Source organism: Sorex araneus, chromosome 3, assembly GCF_027595985.1.
Source record: "Sorex araneus isolate mSorAra2 chromosome 3, mSorAra2.pri, whole genome shotgun sequence".
Classification (NCBI taxonomy): Eukaryota; Metazoa; Chordata; class Mammalia; order Eulipotyphla; family Soricidae; genus Sorex; species Sorex araneus.
The window spans coordinates 202,852,880-202,867,272 of NC_073304.1; the positions used below are offsets into that span (position 1 = coordinate 202,852,880).

General features: G+C 37.5%; 1 protein-coding gene across 2 annotated transcripts in view; it reads right to left on the minus strand.

Annotated features, from left to right (window-relative positions):
• Positions 1-14,393, minus strand: part of USP32 (ubiquitin specific peptidase 32) — a 188,838-nt gene that overhangs the window by 58,367 nt on the left and 116,078 nt on the right. For both annotated transcript variants that reach the window (XM_055131187.1, XM_004608600.2), the window contains exons 10-12: positions 12,252-12,335; positions 6,695-6,756; positions 849-951 (exon numbers count right to left, since the gene is read on the minus strand). In XM_055131187.1, coding sequence (XP_054987162.1) covers positions 849-951; positions 6,695-6,756; positions 12,252-12,335 — 249 coding nt within the window. The remainder of the gene's footprint in view (positions 1-848; positions 952-6,694; positions 6,757-12,251; positions 12,336-14,393) is intronic.

Consider the following 14,393-nt stretch of genomic DNA (forward strand, 5'->3'; position numbering starts at 1 on the left):
TTTAACATTACTATTTTGAAAAACAGTAACAGAAAATATGAATCAAATTATTAGAATTGGGCTAGTTATCCTTTGGCAACTGGCAGTAAATCAACTGTTTCTCTAAAAACGGAGGAACCTGATTTCTGTACATTAGTCTTTTTAGTTTTCTAACTGAAATTCTTTAAATTCCTTCTATACTAAATTTTTCTACAAATAGTAACGAGAATTCATTTTTTAACTTTACTTGGAGCAATTACACAGTATTACTTATAAGCTGAACTCTAATGTTAATGTAAAATTTAATTTATTGAATACAACACTAACTTTTCTTGCCAAACTGTCAATATTTTTTTTTCTTTTTCTTTTGGGGTTGCTGGAGATTAAACTCAGGGTACCAGACAAGTAAAGCTAGTGCTCTACCACTCAGTTATATCCTAAAAAGTCTTCAACTTTTAAGTTGAGAAAGATGTTAATGATATCACTGAGATACCAAGACATCATGGGCTTTAAGGTCTGTCCTTACGTTTCATTCTGAACATCTCAGTTTCTAATTCCACGGAGGTGAAAATGGGCACAATACCATCTTTCTTACAAGTGTTCCATAAGTATTATGGGATATAAGATACATAATATATACAAGCAAAACCATGCCAAATTTCCTTTCTCACAGGCATAGTACAAGGGAGAGAATTTATGTGTAAGTATAAACATTGAGTATGGTCTAGAGCAAGTAACATTCATTTTCTGGTCTTCAAATTTTTATCTAGGTTGAAACATCCTGTTACTGGCTAGTAACCACACAGAATCTGATGGAGTTAAAAAAAAGAAACTAGTGAAAATTGTGGACAAACAGAAATCTTACTCACATATTTGACGTATTCTTTCCATTGCTGCCACCACTGCATGGAGATGATAAACCAATTGTGTCCTGGCTGCAGACCATACCTGCTCTCTCGTTCTAACCATCCTCTGTACACACAAAAAGAAATTCAGTACATTAAATGAAAACTGATGACACACATTACTACATATATAAATAAATTATCATTTTAAGGTTTTTTTTTCTTTTCTTTTTTGAGGGGTGTGGTGTTTGCAGCAGTGCTTAGAAGGTCTGGGGGTCACTATTGGAGACTCTTGGCTTTGGTGGTATAGACTTCAAGGTTTGATTTTTTTTTTTTTTGCTTTTTGGGTCACAACCCAGCGATGCTCAGGGGTTACTCCTGGCTTTACACTCAGGAATTACCCCTGGCGGTGCTTGGGGGACCATATGGGATGCCGGGGATCGAACCTGGGTCGGCCGCGTGCAAGGCAAACGCCCTACCTGCTGTGCTATCGCTCCGGCCCCAAGGTTTGATGTTAAGGCCCAGCAGTGCTGGGAGCTATCAGATCAACTCTGGGCACTGGGGATCAAATTGGGTCCTAGCATATGTAAGACACTTGTCAGCCTTTTGAGTTATCATCCCAACACCTCATTAGAGGCTTTTACAAAGGAAAAACATGAGAGAAACATATTCTGGGGATATTTTTTCCACTGGTCAGGCTCTATTCTGTTTTCTTGACTATTGTCAGACATATGATTTCTAAATAATATCTTCCATTTTGTAAGTTTCCCTTCTACTTTCCGGACAATGCTGTTCTATGAACAGATATATATTTTTTTATCTTGAAGAAGTCTAACTTATTTTTACTTTGCTTTTGGGTCACACCTGGTGATTACTCCTGGTGGTGCTCAGGGGACCATATGGGATGCTGGGAATCAAACCTGGGTCGGCCATGTGCAAGGCAAACACCCTACCCGCTATGCTATATTGCTCCAGTCCCTACTTTGACTTATTTTACATGCTTCCCTTTTCCCCAGTTGTTGTACCAATTATTTATTGTCAGCAACAAAAAAGAAAAGATGTAAAATAAAAAATCTTAAATGTTCTAAAATTTTCTTAAAAGATCAGTTTAAAATAATGTGAAACTTACTAATTGTATCATACTTAATGGTGATACTTGTGATGATTTTCACCCAAATTTGAAACAAGGCAAAGAGGTCCTTCTTTATCATTCTTATTTAAAATTGCACTGAAAGCCCCAGATAATGCCACATCCAAAGAAAAGGCTAAAATATAGTTGTAATTTTATTTTTGTTATTTTTGTTGTTGTTTACAAAGGAACTGCTTATTTATGTAGAAAATCCCAATGAATTAAAAACAAACAAACAAACAAAAAACAAACAAACATCAACTTAGTCCTGTATTTAGACTATACGTAGCACTGGGGAGTTACTTTTCTTTCCCTTCTACTAACAGATCTATTTCAAAACAAAACCAAAAAAACCCCAAACCTATCTTAGAATAAAGATTTGAATATAATAAAGTCATAGGAAGGACATGGTTAATATATGAAAGCAATTGTCTTCCTTCATGGTCGGTCATGCTTTTCGTAGTGCATTTAAGAATTAATTTCAAGATCCAAATCATTTTTGAAGAGCTCTTCTGGACATAGAATTTTGATTATATTTCCCCTAACCTCTAGCATATTAGCAAAAATGTCACTTCTGGATTCTAAGCTTTCTGAAGAAAAAAAAAAAACACACCAAAAAAACCCCACAACAACCTCTTATTAAACTTATTGAAGATTCATTGTACACAATAAGTAACCTCTTTCTTGTTGCTTTCAAGAGTTTCTGAATACTTGGCTTCTGATAATTTGAATATAATGTAGCTTAGAGTTTTCTTATAATCTCTTAGTGTTCATCTTGAAATTTAATAAGATTTTGAAAGTTTAGGTTCTTATTTTTTTCTTTTACCAAATACAGGAAGCTTCTGGTGTAACAGATAAAAATATTCACCTCATCCAAGTGGCAAAGATCTTTTCACATTATTTTCCAAACATTAAGGCTAAACATCAGTTGTAGCCCTGATGTTTAAGTCTATGGAATACAGTTTGAACACACTTTAGTGTATGGTAAGTGGTATGGATCAAATATTTTCTTATGTGGACACTCAATTATCCCTATAATATCTGTTGAAGACTGCCCTTTCTACATAAACTTTTCTCAGTAAATCTGTAGAAAATAAATTAAAAAAATAAGAGTTAACTTCTGATTTGTCAGTTTAGTGGTGCTCAGGGGTCATCTGGTGCCAGGAATTAAACCCACAGTCTCATACATACAAGGCATATACTCTACCACTTGAGCCACATCCTGGTGCAATCATTTGGGAAAACATTTGGTGCTTCCTAGAAAGATAGCTACTATGTGACCTAACACCCCACTTTTAGATGTCTGTCTGAATACAAAAGCATATGAGAAGTTATATCCACTGTAATGTTTATTGTTGTATTATATACAATAGCTAAAATGTTTTGTTTTTGTATTACACTCAGTGATGCTCAGGGGTCACTCCTGGCTCTGCACTCAGGGATTACTCTTTGAGGAGCTTGGGGAACCATATAGGATGCTGGGAATCAAACCTGGGTCGGCCACATGCAAGGCAAATGTGCTACCCACTGTACTATTGCTCTGGTCCACAGCAGCTAAAATAAGGAAGCAACTAAAGTACCTGTTGATGAATGAATTAAAAAGATGTGGCACATTTAAATAAAAGAATACTATTTAGCTACAACCATGCCCCACCCCCCAGTTTTCCATTTGTAACAAAACAGGAGTTCAAGGTATATGAATGAAGTAAGTCAGAAGGAAAAAGACAAGCACTGATTTCAACTATTTGTGCAATATAAGGATATGAAAGTATATACAGAGAAGACAAAATTAAAAGACAAATCAGTGGGCACTGACAATAAAACTATAACCTGAGAAAGGGTTGAGGTAAGGCTGGGGTAGGGCAAAGGTTCCTTTCAAATAAATGATTTAAGCAGTTATGAAAAATTCTAATTATTTTATATGTAATGAGTTGCCATCATATGATTGCAGGTAGAAAGCTAGGGGGACTTTGATAATGTAAACTAGAACACTCACTATGTCTTCAAAAAACAGTCAGATCAAAGGCATGAAAGGCCTGGGACACAAGAACCATCTAAGGAACATGGGAAATCTTTAAGATGCACAATTCTAGGTCTAGAGCAATTCCCTGAAAGGTGAAGCTCCAATGCTGGAATAAAGGTCATGATAAGTATATAAACAGAAGACATCCACAGTTTAAAGCACTTCCCTTGAGAACATCTTAGCAACAAACTTTAGGGGCTGTTTGGGAAACAGAATAAAATATAACATAATAAAGGCAAAGATGTGAGTTTTTCCCAAACCTGTGGTCACCTGCATCTTTGCCTGAGATGTATACCCTCTTTCCTATAAAGCACCCATTCTCCATCTTGGGAAATTGCTTTGCTTGGTTCTCTCCAGTCTGAAATAGCCTTTGGTCTCTCAAGTGTGAAACTTTTTCTCCCCTCTTATTTCCCAAATAAACTTATCTTATTTTACACTTCGCTATCTGTCTGCTTCCTGAAATTCTTTTCTACAGAGGTATGAGACAGACTGGAGGGAGAAAGGAATAAGGGCAGAAGATAGGATTGATTTCCCTTTTCCTGCAATGAAAATTCCTCACTCTGGTTTGAGTGCCACAGCACTCTGGGAAATTGGGTGGCAGGGATTAATTTCACCACTGTGTAGATCAGGTGGAACTCAGGTGCAATTTGACAATTGTTAGGCAGAGCTGGTGAGATTTAAGGTATGTTCCTGACAGGTGCTTCCAGCAGACTATTAATCTTAACTTTCCCAAGTACTTCCCACATGTCTGAGTGGGCAGAGGGAAGCAGCAAAGTCCACTCTCATGACTGCCAATTCTCTTCTCTTGACTTAAGTCACTTGCAATAATACTTTCCTTTAAATCTTTATTTTTTTCCCCGTGAATCTTTTTAAATTTTTTAATTTTTATTGAATCACTGTGATATAGAGCCTTATAGATCTTCTCTTAGCTTTCTGAAAGCATTTATAATTCTGTTAAAGTATTTTTGTGTTAAGTTCAACATTTGAGGCAAATTTTATTAACTTGTTTTTGACTCTGTATATTAGTCATATTTCCCTGTTTTGTTGCATGACTCATAAGTTTTGTTGAAAACTGGACATATTTGATAACACATATCAGTAACTCTGGATTCTGATCTTCCCTGTGCTTTGCTTTGTGATTTCCTGAACTAGAGGAATCCAGTAGAGTCTATCTCTTTTGAAATGTAAGCGACTCAATTTCTAGTCAGATTTCTTTATTTTTACTTCCTGTGTTTATGTCTGGTTTCCTTAGAAAGATGGTAATTTACTGTTCAACCAGTGAGTGATGAAAGGTTGTGCTTAAAAATCTTTTACCAATAATATTTGGAGGTTTTTTCTTTTAAAAAAAAAAAACTTGGAGTTTTTTTTCCTGATGTGACTGTGTATGGTTTGGGAAATTCATGTAATGTTATGGCAGTTTAAAACTTTCTTAGATTTTTCTGGGGTGCCATTAGGAGGCGGGCAGGTTGAGTACCTGCCCTGCCAAAGCCCCGGAAGCTGTACCCACACTCCACCACTGCAGCCACACCAACGGCCCAACTTCACTGCTGCACTAACGGCCCAGGCCATAGATCTTGAAGTCTCTTTGGTTTTGGAGCCATAACTGGTGGTTCTCAAGACACTCCTCCTGGCTCTGCACTGCTGGCTGGGCTCAGGAGACTACATGGAATGTGTGGGGTCAAACCCAGAATGGCTGCATGCAAGTGCCTTACCCATTGTACTATCTCTCCACTCCCTAGAGACAAATACTTCATTCGCTGCTTATATCATCAACCTGAATCATCCTTTAAAAGTCATAGTCAAATGAATATTAGAAGTGAAAATGAGGGATCTAGTTCAAACGGCAGTGTACATGCTATGCATTTGGGAAGGCCCTGTTTTGGTTGCTAGCACTGTTAAGTCCACCCTACCACAACAGCCAGGTTGAGTCGTTCCTGGTAGTCCTCAGGCATGATGGGTGAGAAAGGGGGGAGTACAGGGGAGGAAATTAGAAACATCTCATAAAAATATTAATAAAAAATAAACTTAGAATTTACCCTCACACAAAATGGATTATTACTCTGCTTTAAAGGAAAGGGCATTCTGTCATTTAGGTATACTAGTTTAAGGTAAATAAACCAAAGAGAGAAAGACAAAATACTGCATCGAATTACTCGTATGTGGAATCTTAAAACAAAAACAAAAAAGTCAGACATAGAGAGAAAGTAGAAAAGAGGATGGCAGCAGCTGGAACTTAAAGCAATAGGAAAGCCTAGTAAATGTTTATGACTTTCAACTATAAGATGAATTAAATTTGTGAATCTAATTTACAAACACAGTGAATACAGTTGAAAAAAACTATATTGTTCAACCAAAATTTACTGCGAGAACTGAAGTGCTTTCCTACATACATATTCAGAAGCAAAGATAGGAGATAATGGATGTTTTGATAAACTCAATGGTGGATATTTTGATAATACACACATAGTCAAAAATCATACTGTATACTTTAAATTTTCATTTATATCTCAACAAAGCTGAAAAATCGCCACTGGCAATTATCTGTAAATACATATGGAAAAGAGCTTTTAAAAATTTTTTTTCTTAGCTCCACTATCTACAATTAACAGAATCTCTTCTAGTAAGGTGATTGCCCTTCATTATAAAAACTTTTTTATTTATAAAAAAAAACTTCAGCTATAACATAAAAAAATATATAGACTGAAACTACAATCTTACCTAATAATTTGCCCTTCTTCTTCCGGAGTAGCTGGTCTTAAACCCAGAACTATATGACATACCTAAGACAAAAAAGGAGAAATTAAACTTCATGGACTGCTGCCAAAGTCTGAACTATGTAGTATTTCATTTGCTCCATTAGGAAATCTGTTTCTAGATGAGAATCTGAACACAGCATGACTAAGTAATAATTTACTTGAGCATATTTGATTTTTTAAACTAAGGTTAAATGTATTTATTAGTACTATTCTTAGAGTATTTAATTACATTTATTTATTTCTGGGACCATACATAGTGGCTTGGGTTTGGTCCAATGGTTGCTCCTGGCAATACTCAGGGAATTACACTGCAGTGTAGTATAGGATCAAACCTGGGCTCCCCAAATGTAAAGTATGTGCCCAGCCCTCTGAATTATCTCCCTAGCTCCTCAGCATTTTTTTTCTTTTTGGGTCACACCCAGAGATGCTCAGGGGTTACTCCTGGCTCTGCATTCAGGAATTATGCCTGGAGGTGTTCGGGGGACCATATGGGATGCTGGGAATCAAACCCGGGTCAGCCGTGTGCAAGGCAAATGCCCTACCCGCTGTGCTATGGATCCGACCCCAGCATCTTGTTTTGTTTTTTTATTTTAAAATAAACCATTCCAGGGCTGGAGAGATAGAGGTTAAGACACTTGCCTTGCATGTGGTCAATTGCAGTTCAAGTTCAGTACTGCATATGGTCCCCTGAGCTCTATAGGAGTAATTCTGAGCACAGATCCATCAGTAAGCCCTGAGCCCTCTCCAGCTCTCCCTTCATTTAGTTTTCAACTCCTTCCCACTTGTCCCTATTTTTTGCTGTTATTATTGCAATGCCCAACTGTCATACAAATGCTAGTTTCATGATGCTCATGTATGTGGGCCTCAGTGCTCACTGCAGGGGTGGGCACACATTAGTTAGTTGGGATGTTTGCATGTGCTCATCAGATGTTGCACTCTTTAGCTATGGTATTCCCACAAAACCGGGCTGCAGTGTCTGATGGGGACTGCACTCACTATTTGCATGGCTTTCAAGTACCTGGTGGTATGTGCTGGAGATTGTACTTTGTTATAGCAGCGGGGGTCCCAAAAAAGCAGAGAACTTGAGTCATGCTTGGAGTATATGGGCACTGCTTGGTATCATATTATCAAGGTTTTTGCTATTCAGCCATCCTGGGGTTCCTTAATGGTTTTACTTAATAAAAAGAATTCTAAATTTTACCTATTTAGTCATCCCAGGGTTCCTTAATGGTATTACTTAATAAAAAATTCTGAATTGTTCTAAAGTCTAATTTAAAAACTTTTCCTTTATGATTAGTAGTTCCTGGCCCTTATAAAGAACTGTTGTTGTTGTTGTTTTGGGTCCCAGCTGGTTATGCTCAGGGGTTAGTTCAGACTTTGTACTCAGAAATCACCCATGGTGGTACTCGGGGGACCATATAGGATGTCAGGGATCGAACCCAGGTCAGCCAAATGCAAAGCAAATGTCCTACTTGCTGTAACTATCACCCAGGTCCCATGATAAAGAACTCTTTACAAGCCTAAGTTATTAAAATACCCTCCTACATTATTGTTTATAGGTATTTTATCACTCTAAAATCTACCTGGAATTAATTTTTATGTATGGCATAAGATGGAATAATGATTCATTTCCTCCTCATATGAATATCAAAGATTCAGCTCCATTTATGAAAAAGTGAGGCCAGGAAAATAGCACAAATGGCTAGTATGTAGACTTTGTATGCTGGAGGCCTGGGTTCAATCCCCAGAACCATATGATCCCAGGAGACCTCCAAGAGCAATTTATGAGTATTGTGGTGTGACCCAAAAATAAGAAAAAAAAAAAAAGGACCACCTTTTCCCACCTATAAGTGACGACGTATATAAAAATGTTTAGAAGCTCCTCTTCTGGTCTATTCACATAACTGTATACTGATAATAACTATTTTATAATAAGTCCTAATATCTGATCATCTAAATTCTCTAACATTGCTCTTTAACATCTTGGTCCTTGAAAATTCTGTTTGTATTTAGAATGTGCTTGTCAAGTTGTAAACTTTGCAGGATTTTGATTGTTGAGAGAAGCAAATCTATAAATCAACTTAAACAGAGTGGACATCTCTCAATATTGCTATATTGAATTTCCAATGCATAAATATGAATCATCTCCTTCTTCATTGAATTTTGTCTAGGGTTTTTTTTTTTTTTTTTTTGCAGTGCCAGTGATGAGAACCAGGGCCTTACAAACAAGACAAGTGATCATCCTCTGCTGAGTTACAAACAAGACAAGTGATCATCCTCTGCTGAGTTACATCCTACACCCTCTTGACTGAGTTTTTATTATTGTTGAAATTACCACAAATCTAGCATCTTAAGACAGGATATATTTAATAAATAGCTGGTTAGATTAAAAGTCAGATATATGCTTCACTATAGGCCTTACTAAAGTCAAGATGTCAGCCAGGCTATCTTCTTTTCTGCAGGTCTAAGGAATAATGTGTTTCTTACCTTTCTCTAGTTTCAACAGGCTACCAAATTACTTTGCTTATGCCACATTCTCCCTTCTCTCTTCCCACATCCCCTTTTTTTCATTCTCACCACAGTTGGGTAAGGTCCTCTACTTTCTTTTTGTTGTTGTTTGGGCCATACCCGGTGATGCTCAGGGGTTACTCCTGGCTCTGCGCTCAGGAGTTACTCCTAGTGGTGCTTGGGGCACCATATGGGATGCTGGGAATCTAACCTGGGTCAGCCATGTGAAAGGCATATGCCTTATCTGCTGAACTGCTCCAGCTCCACATCCTCTACTTTTTTTTTTTTTTTTTTTTTTTTTTTGCTTTTTGGGTCACACCTGGCGATGCACAGGGGTTACTCCTGGCTCTGCACTCAGGAATTACCCCTGGCTGTGCTCAGGGGACCATATGGGATGCTGGGATTTGAACCCGGGTCGGCCGCGTGCAAGGCGAATGCCCTACCCGCTGTGCTATCTCTCCAGCCCCCACATCCTCTACTTTTAAGGATAGTAAAAGTAGAGGATGTGGAGTAATTAAAAGTAATTAAAAGATTAATAAAAAGTTAATCTTTTAATTTTAAATTCCTTAACATAATATATCTCTCAAGTCCCTTTTGCCACTAAAATATGCACTTACTGGTTCCAAGGATAAGTACACAGATACTGGAAGGTAGACATTACTTTGAGTTTCACATTCCTTAACATTAGGTACTTTCTAAAAAAATTTTGGGTCACATCTGGCTTCTCAGAGCTTACTTAGGCTCTTTGCTCTGGGATCACTCCTGGCAGTGCTCAGAGGAAAGGCAAGTGCCTTACCCACTGCACTATCTCTCTGGCCTCCATAATTCAATATTTTACTACTAAAGATTATAGCAGACTATAGGTAGTTAGGCAGAAACCACCTACAGTCTTTTATTTTTTAATAGATGAAGGGGAAAAAAGCAATTTAATGGAACAATCTACTCATGAATTAAGAGAACAAATAGTTTTTGTTGGTTTTTATTTTTGTTTTATGGGTCACACCTGCTAGTGCTCAGGAGCTACTCTTAGCTCAGTGGTTGTGGGGTTGCTCCCAGGGTGAAAAGGAATCAAACCAGGAACTCCAAAAAGACTGTGCTTAGCCCATGAGAACATATCAGAATATGAGTAAAAGTGAGTCAAGTAAAATATTAGTGATAAAATTTAGGTAATGACAAGTAGGGCACTTGCTTTGCACACAGCTATCCTGGTTCAATCCCTGGCACCTTATATGTCCCCTGAGCAATGCCAGGACTGTCTCTTGAGCACTGAACCAGAAATAAGCCCTGAGCACTGGTGGGTGCGATAGATGGGTTTTCAATAAAACCTTTCAGCTTCTCATCATAGTGGGAACACACATGAGAGCAAATATTAAGCACATGCTTAGTCATAGAAGAACAGTGCTAGTGGAAGTCCCCAGTAAGAAAGAAAAGAGGAATTCAGGACATAGTTCAGGGTAGGGGGTATGTGTCCCTGTACCACAAGTATGATTTCTGGCATATAAAGCCAACCATGGAGATCATCATTTTTAATGATACAAATATGGTTAATCAATTTTTGGGTTACCAAAAAAAGTTATTTTTGTTTTTAGTCGTGATCTATATTATTCTTGTACATATTTATATTTTACAAGGCCATCAATTTAAAATCCCTGCTGAGAATTGCAGTGATAGTGAAGCAACTGATATAAACAAATATTACAGGCATATTAAATAGTCTGTGTTTAAGCATACAACAATTACCTATAGTAGTCTGGAAAAAGTACTTTATTTCAAAACAGCTGTGCTGTAGACAAGTCATTATTTATTTAAAATGGAAGATTCTCACAGATATAAAGGTGCCAAACTTTTCTGACCAACACAGGGGTGTTTTTAGTAGCAAAGAAAATAAGATTCTAAGCCGCTTCCCACTCCCAGTGTCCTAAGGCCTCCTCTCCCATGTAAGCTCAGTTCTATAGACAAAACCTTCAGTTCTGATGACTTTAACCACTTGTCTTCTCTTACTTGTGTTTCTTTTTATCATTTTGTGGAGGTGGTGCCACCTACATACATACAGATAAGTAAAGCTACACTATCAAATATTCACGAAACTGTAAATCAAACGTTGTTGATAAAGCAAATTTATTTCAAAAAACTGTACCTTTCTTGTTTTCATAGGTACATAAATTAGAACAGGCCTATAAAAGCATAAAAGTGTATTTTAGCCTGACAAAGAGAATATTAGCTTTTTGTTAGGAAATATACTATCCTATATGGTCCCCTAAGCCCACCAGGAGTCATCCTTGAGAGCATACCCAGGAATAAGCCCTGAGCACAGACAGCACTACACCCCCCCCCCCAAAAAAAACATAGATATTGCTTGGACTGGAGTGAAAGCACAGTGGGTGGGGCATTTGCCTCGCATGCACCCGACCTAGGTTTGATTCCTCCACCCCTCTCAAGAGCCCGGCAAACTACTGAGAGTATCTCACATGTACGGCAGAGCCTGGCAAGCTCCCTGTGGCGTATTTGATATGCAAAAAACAGTAACAACAAGTCTCACAATGGAGATGTTACTGGTGCCGGCTCGAGCAAATCGATGAGCAACAGGATGACAGTGATACAGTGAGATATTGCTTAAATATCTGCATTCATAAGTAAAAGAATAATAATAATAATAATTAAAAAAATAATAATAATAATCTAATAAAAATCTCTGTGGATGTTAAAAAAATTAAAAAAAAAACACCTGGTGAGACATAGAATACGGAATATAAATGAAAAAAATGTAGAAAGTCTTTTAAGCAAGTTGGAGTAAACAAACCTTTCTAGTAGAGGGCAACCTACATAAGCACCGTGTTTGAATACCACATTCAAAGCCAAATAACGCACAGTTTTTCAAAGGGTGTGGAATGAAAAATATCTATTTTGAAAAACAAAAACATGGTTCTTTTAGTCCAGATAGATTAGTACATAATGGAAAAGTGGTTATACCAGTGGCACTATTATCCTCAGTACATTTTGCCTTAACATACCTGGAAAAGGAGATTCAAAAATTCATTGGCCAGTACATTTTTCACACTCCAGATCTGATAGTCTTCTAGAGAAAGATGACCCATCTGAAAGAGAAACAATATTGAAAAAGACCTCATAGGTATGTGTGATGTCTGGGATGTGGCTCAATGGCAGAGTTTACTGCCATGTGTTAGATTCCTGCACCTAAAAAAAAAAAAGGAGAGGAGGAAGGGCAGGGTAGTGATCAAAGGACTGAAGCACATGCTTTGTAAGTGGGAGCTCCAGGTTCAATTTCCAGCACCACATGGTCCCACCACCAGGAATAATCTAGCACCCAGCACTCCAGGTATAGCTCCCAAACCAAACTAAACCAAAGAACAAACAAACCAAAAATCACCCCAACCCAAAAGGGGGTGGGGAAGTACCATTTTATATAGCATTTAAATAAAATAAAATCTGGTACATTAAACATGTATTGGTCGGGGCTAGAGAGATAGTACAGCAGGCAGGGTGTTTGCCTTGCACGCAGCCGACCCAGGTTCAATTCCCAGCATCCCATATGGTCCCCCAAGCACCGCCAGGAGTAATTCCTGAGTGCAAAGAAGCCAGGAGTAACCCCTGTGCATTGCCAGATGTGACCCAAAAAGAAAAAAAAAAAACATTATTCAAAGTAAATATCCTTTGTTCATCTGAAAAAATACATCATCTACTAAGTTTTAAAGTAACAAAAAATGATGAAGCTGTTAATGTAATGAAGGTAAGATATCACAGAAATCCTTTAGTAAAACCGTGGAAATGACTCAAAATATCTTCTTTGGGGTTTAACTATGGAAACCACAAAAGACCTTAGATAGATCCTCTCAGAAGTATCTGGCAACATTACCAGACTTAAAATAATTTTGTTAGGAATAACTTTCTTTGTTTGGTTTCTCTGCCCCCCTTTAGCAATAATTTTTAGTGACCCAAAGAAAAAAAATTGTATTTACCAAGATGACAGTTTACAAAAGTGTAAATATTTTTGAATTTTACCAGTACAAGGTTATTCTTATTATTATAATATTCTTATTATATTATATTAATAATAATATTGTATTATTATTTTACACTCACCACAAAGTGCCACATTACCAGTTATTTAAAAAATTTTAAAAGAGTGACTATAAATCAAAACACGAATGTCAACATTACATTCTCTTAAAATAGAATAAAATGTTTTTTTAATCAAGCAAAGTATACAAATATTACACATACACATAAAATTTAATACTCATATTTTTCTTCTTAGGCAGAAATATACATATTTTTCTTGTTAGAGATATAACTATTTGTTTTCTGGATGTGTGCAACAAGTACCTAATAATCCTAGATGACAAATAATTGTTTCCCCTTTATTTAATGATTTAATTTTTACTTTGGACCACACTCACTGTGCTCAGGGCTTACTAAGCTTGTGCTCCTGGCTCAGGGATCACTCTCTAAGCATATGGGATGCCGGTGACTGAACCTGGGTCAGCTGCACTCAAGGTAAGCACTTTAACCATTGTACTACTCTCCAACAAATAATACTTTGAGCTTCTAATGACAATGACATTATAAGCATACTCATGTGTACATGAGTATATACATACACAGATATTTGTACACACCACACACCTTTTTTTCGGCTTTTTTTTTGGGGGGGGGCGGCGATGCACAGGGGTTACTCCTGGCTCTGAACTGAGGTTTTACCCCTGGTGGTGCTCAGGGGACCATATGGGATGCTGGGAATCGAACCCGGGTCGGCCGCATGCAAGGCAAATGCTCTCCTCACTGTGCTATTGCTCCAGCCCCTCACACACTTTTTTTTTTTTTGTGGCACAAGGGGCATTGACCCAGGATTCCATACATGCAAGATGAGTCCTCTACTGCCCGTATATCCCCCAAGCCTTACTTTTCATGACATGATAACCACATGTAGTAAGAAAAAAATTTAAAGTATCATTTTATAATTTTTGGGGGCAGGGGGCACTCAGCTCTGCACTCAGAGGTCATTCCTGGCAGTGTTTGGAAGACTGTATGTCGTGCTGGAATCAAACCAGGGTCAGTCACATGCAAGGATAGCATCTTCACCTCTGTACTCTCTCTCTAGCATCCTGAGTATAATGGTTGATTTTCAAGGTACA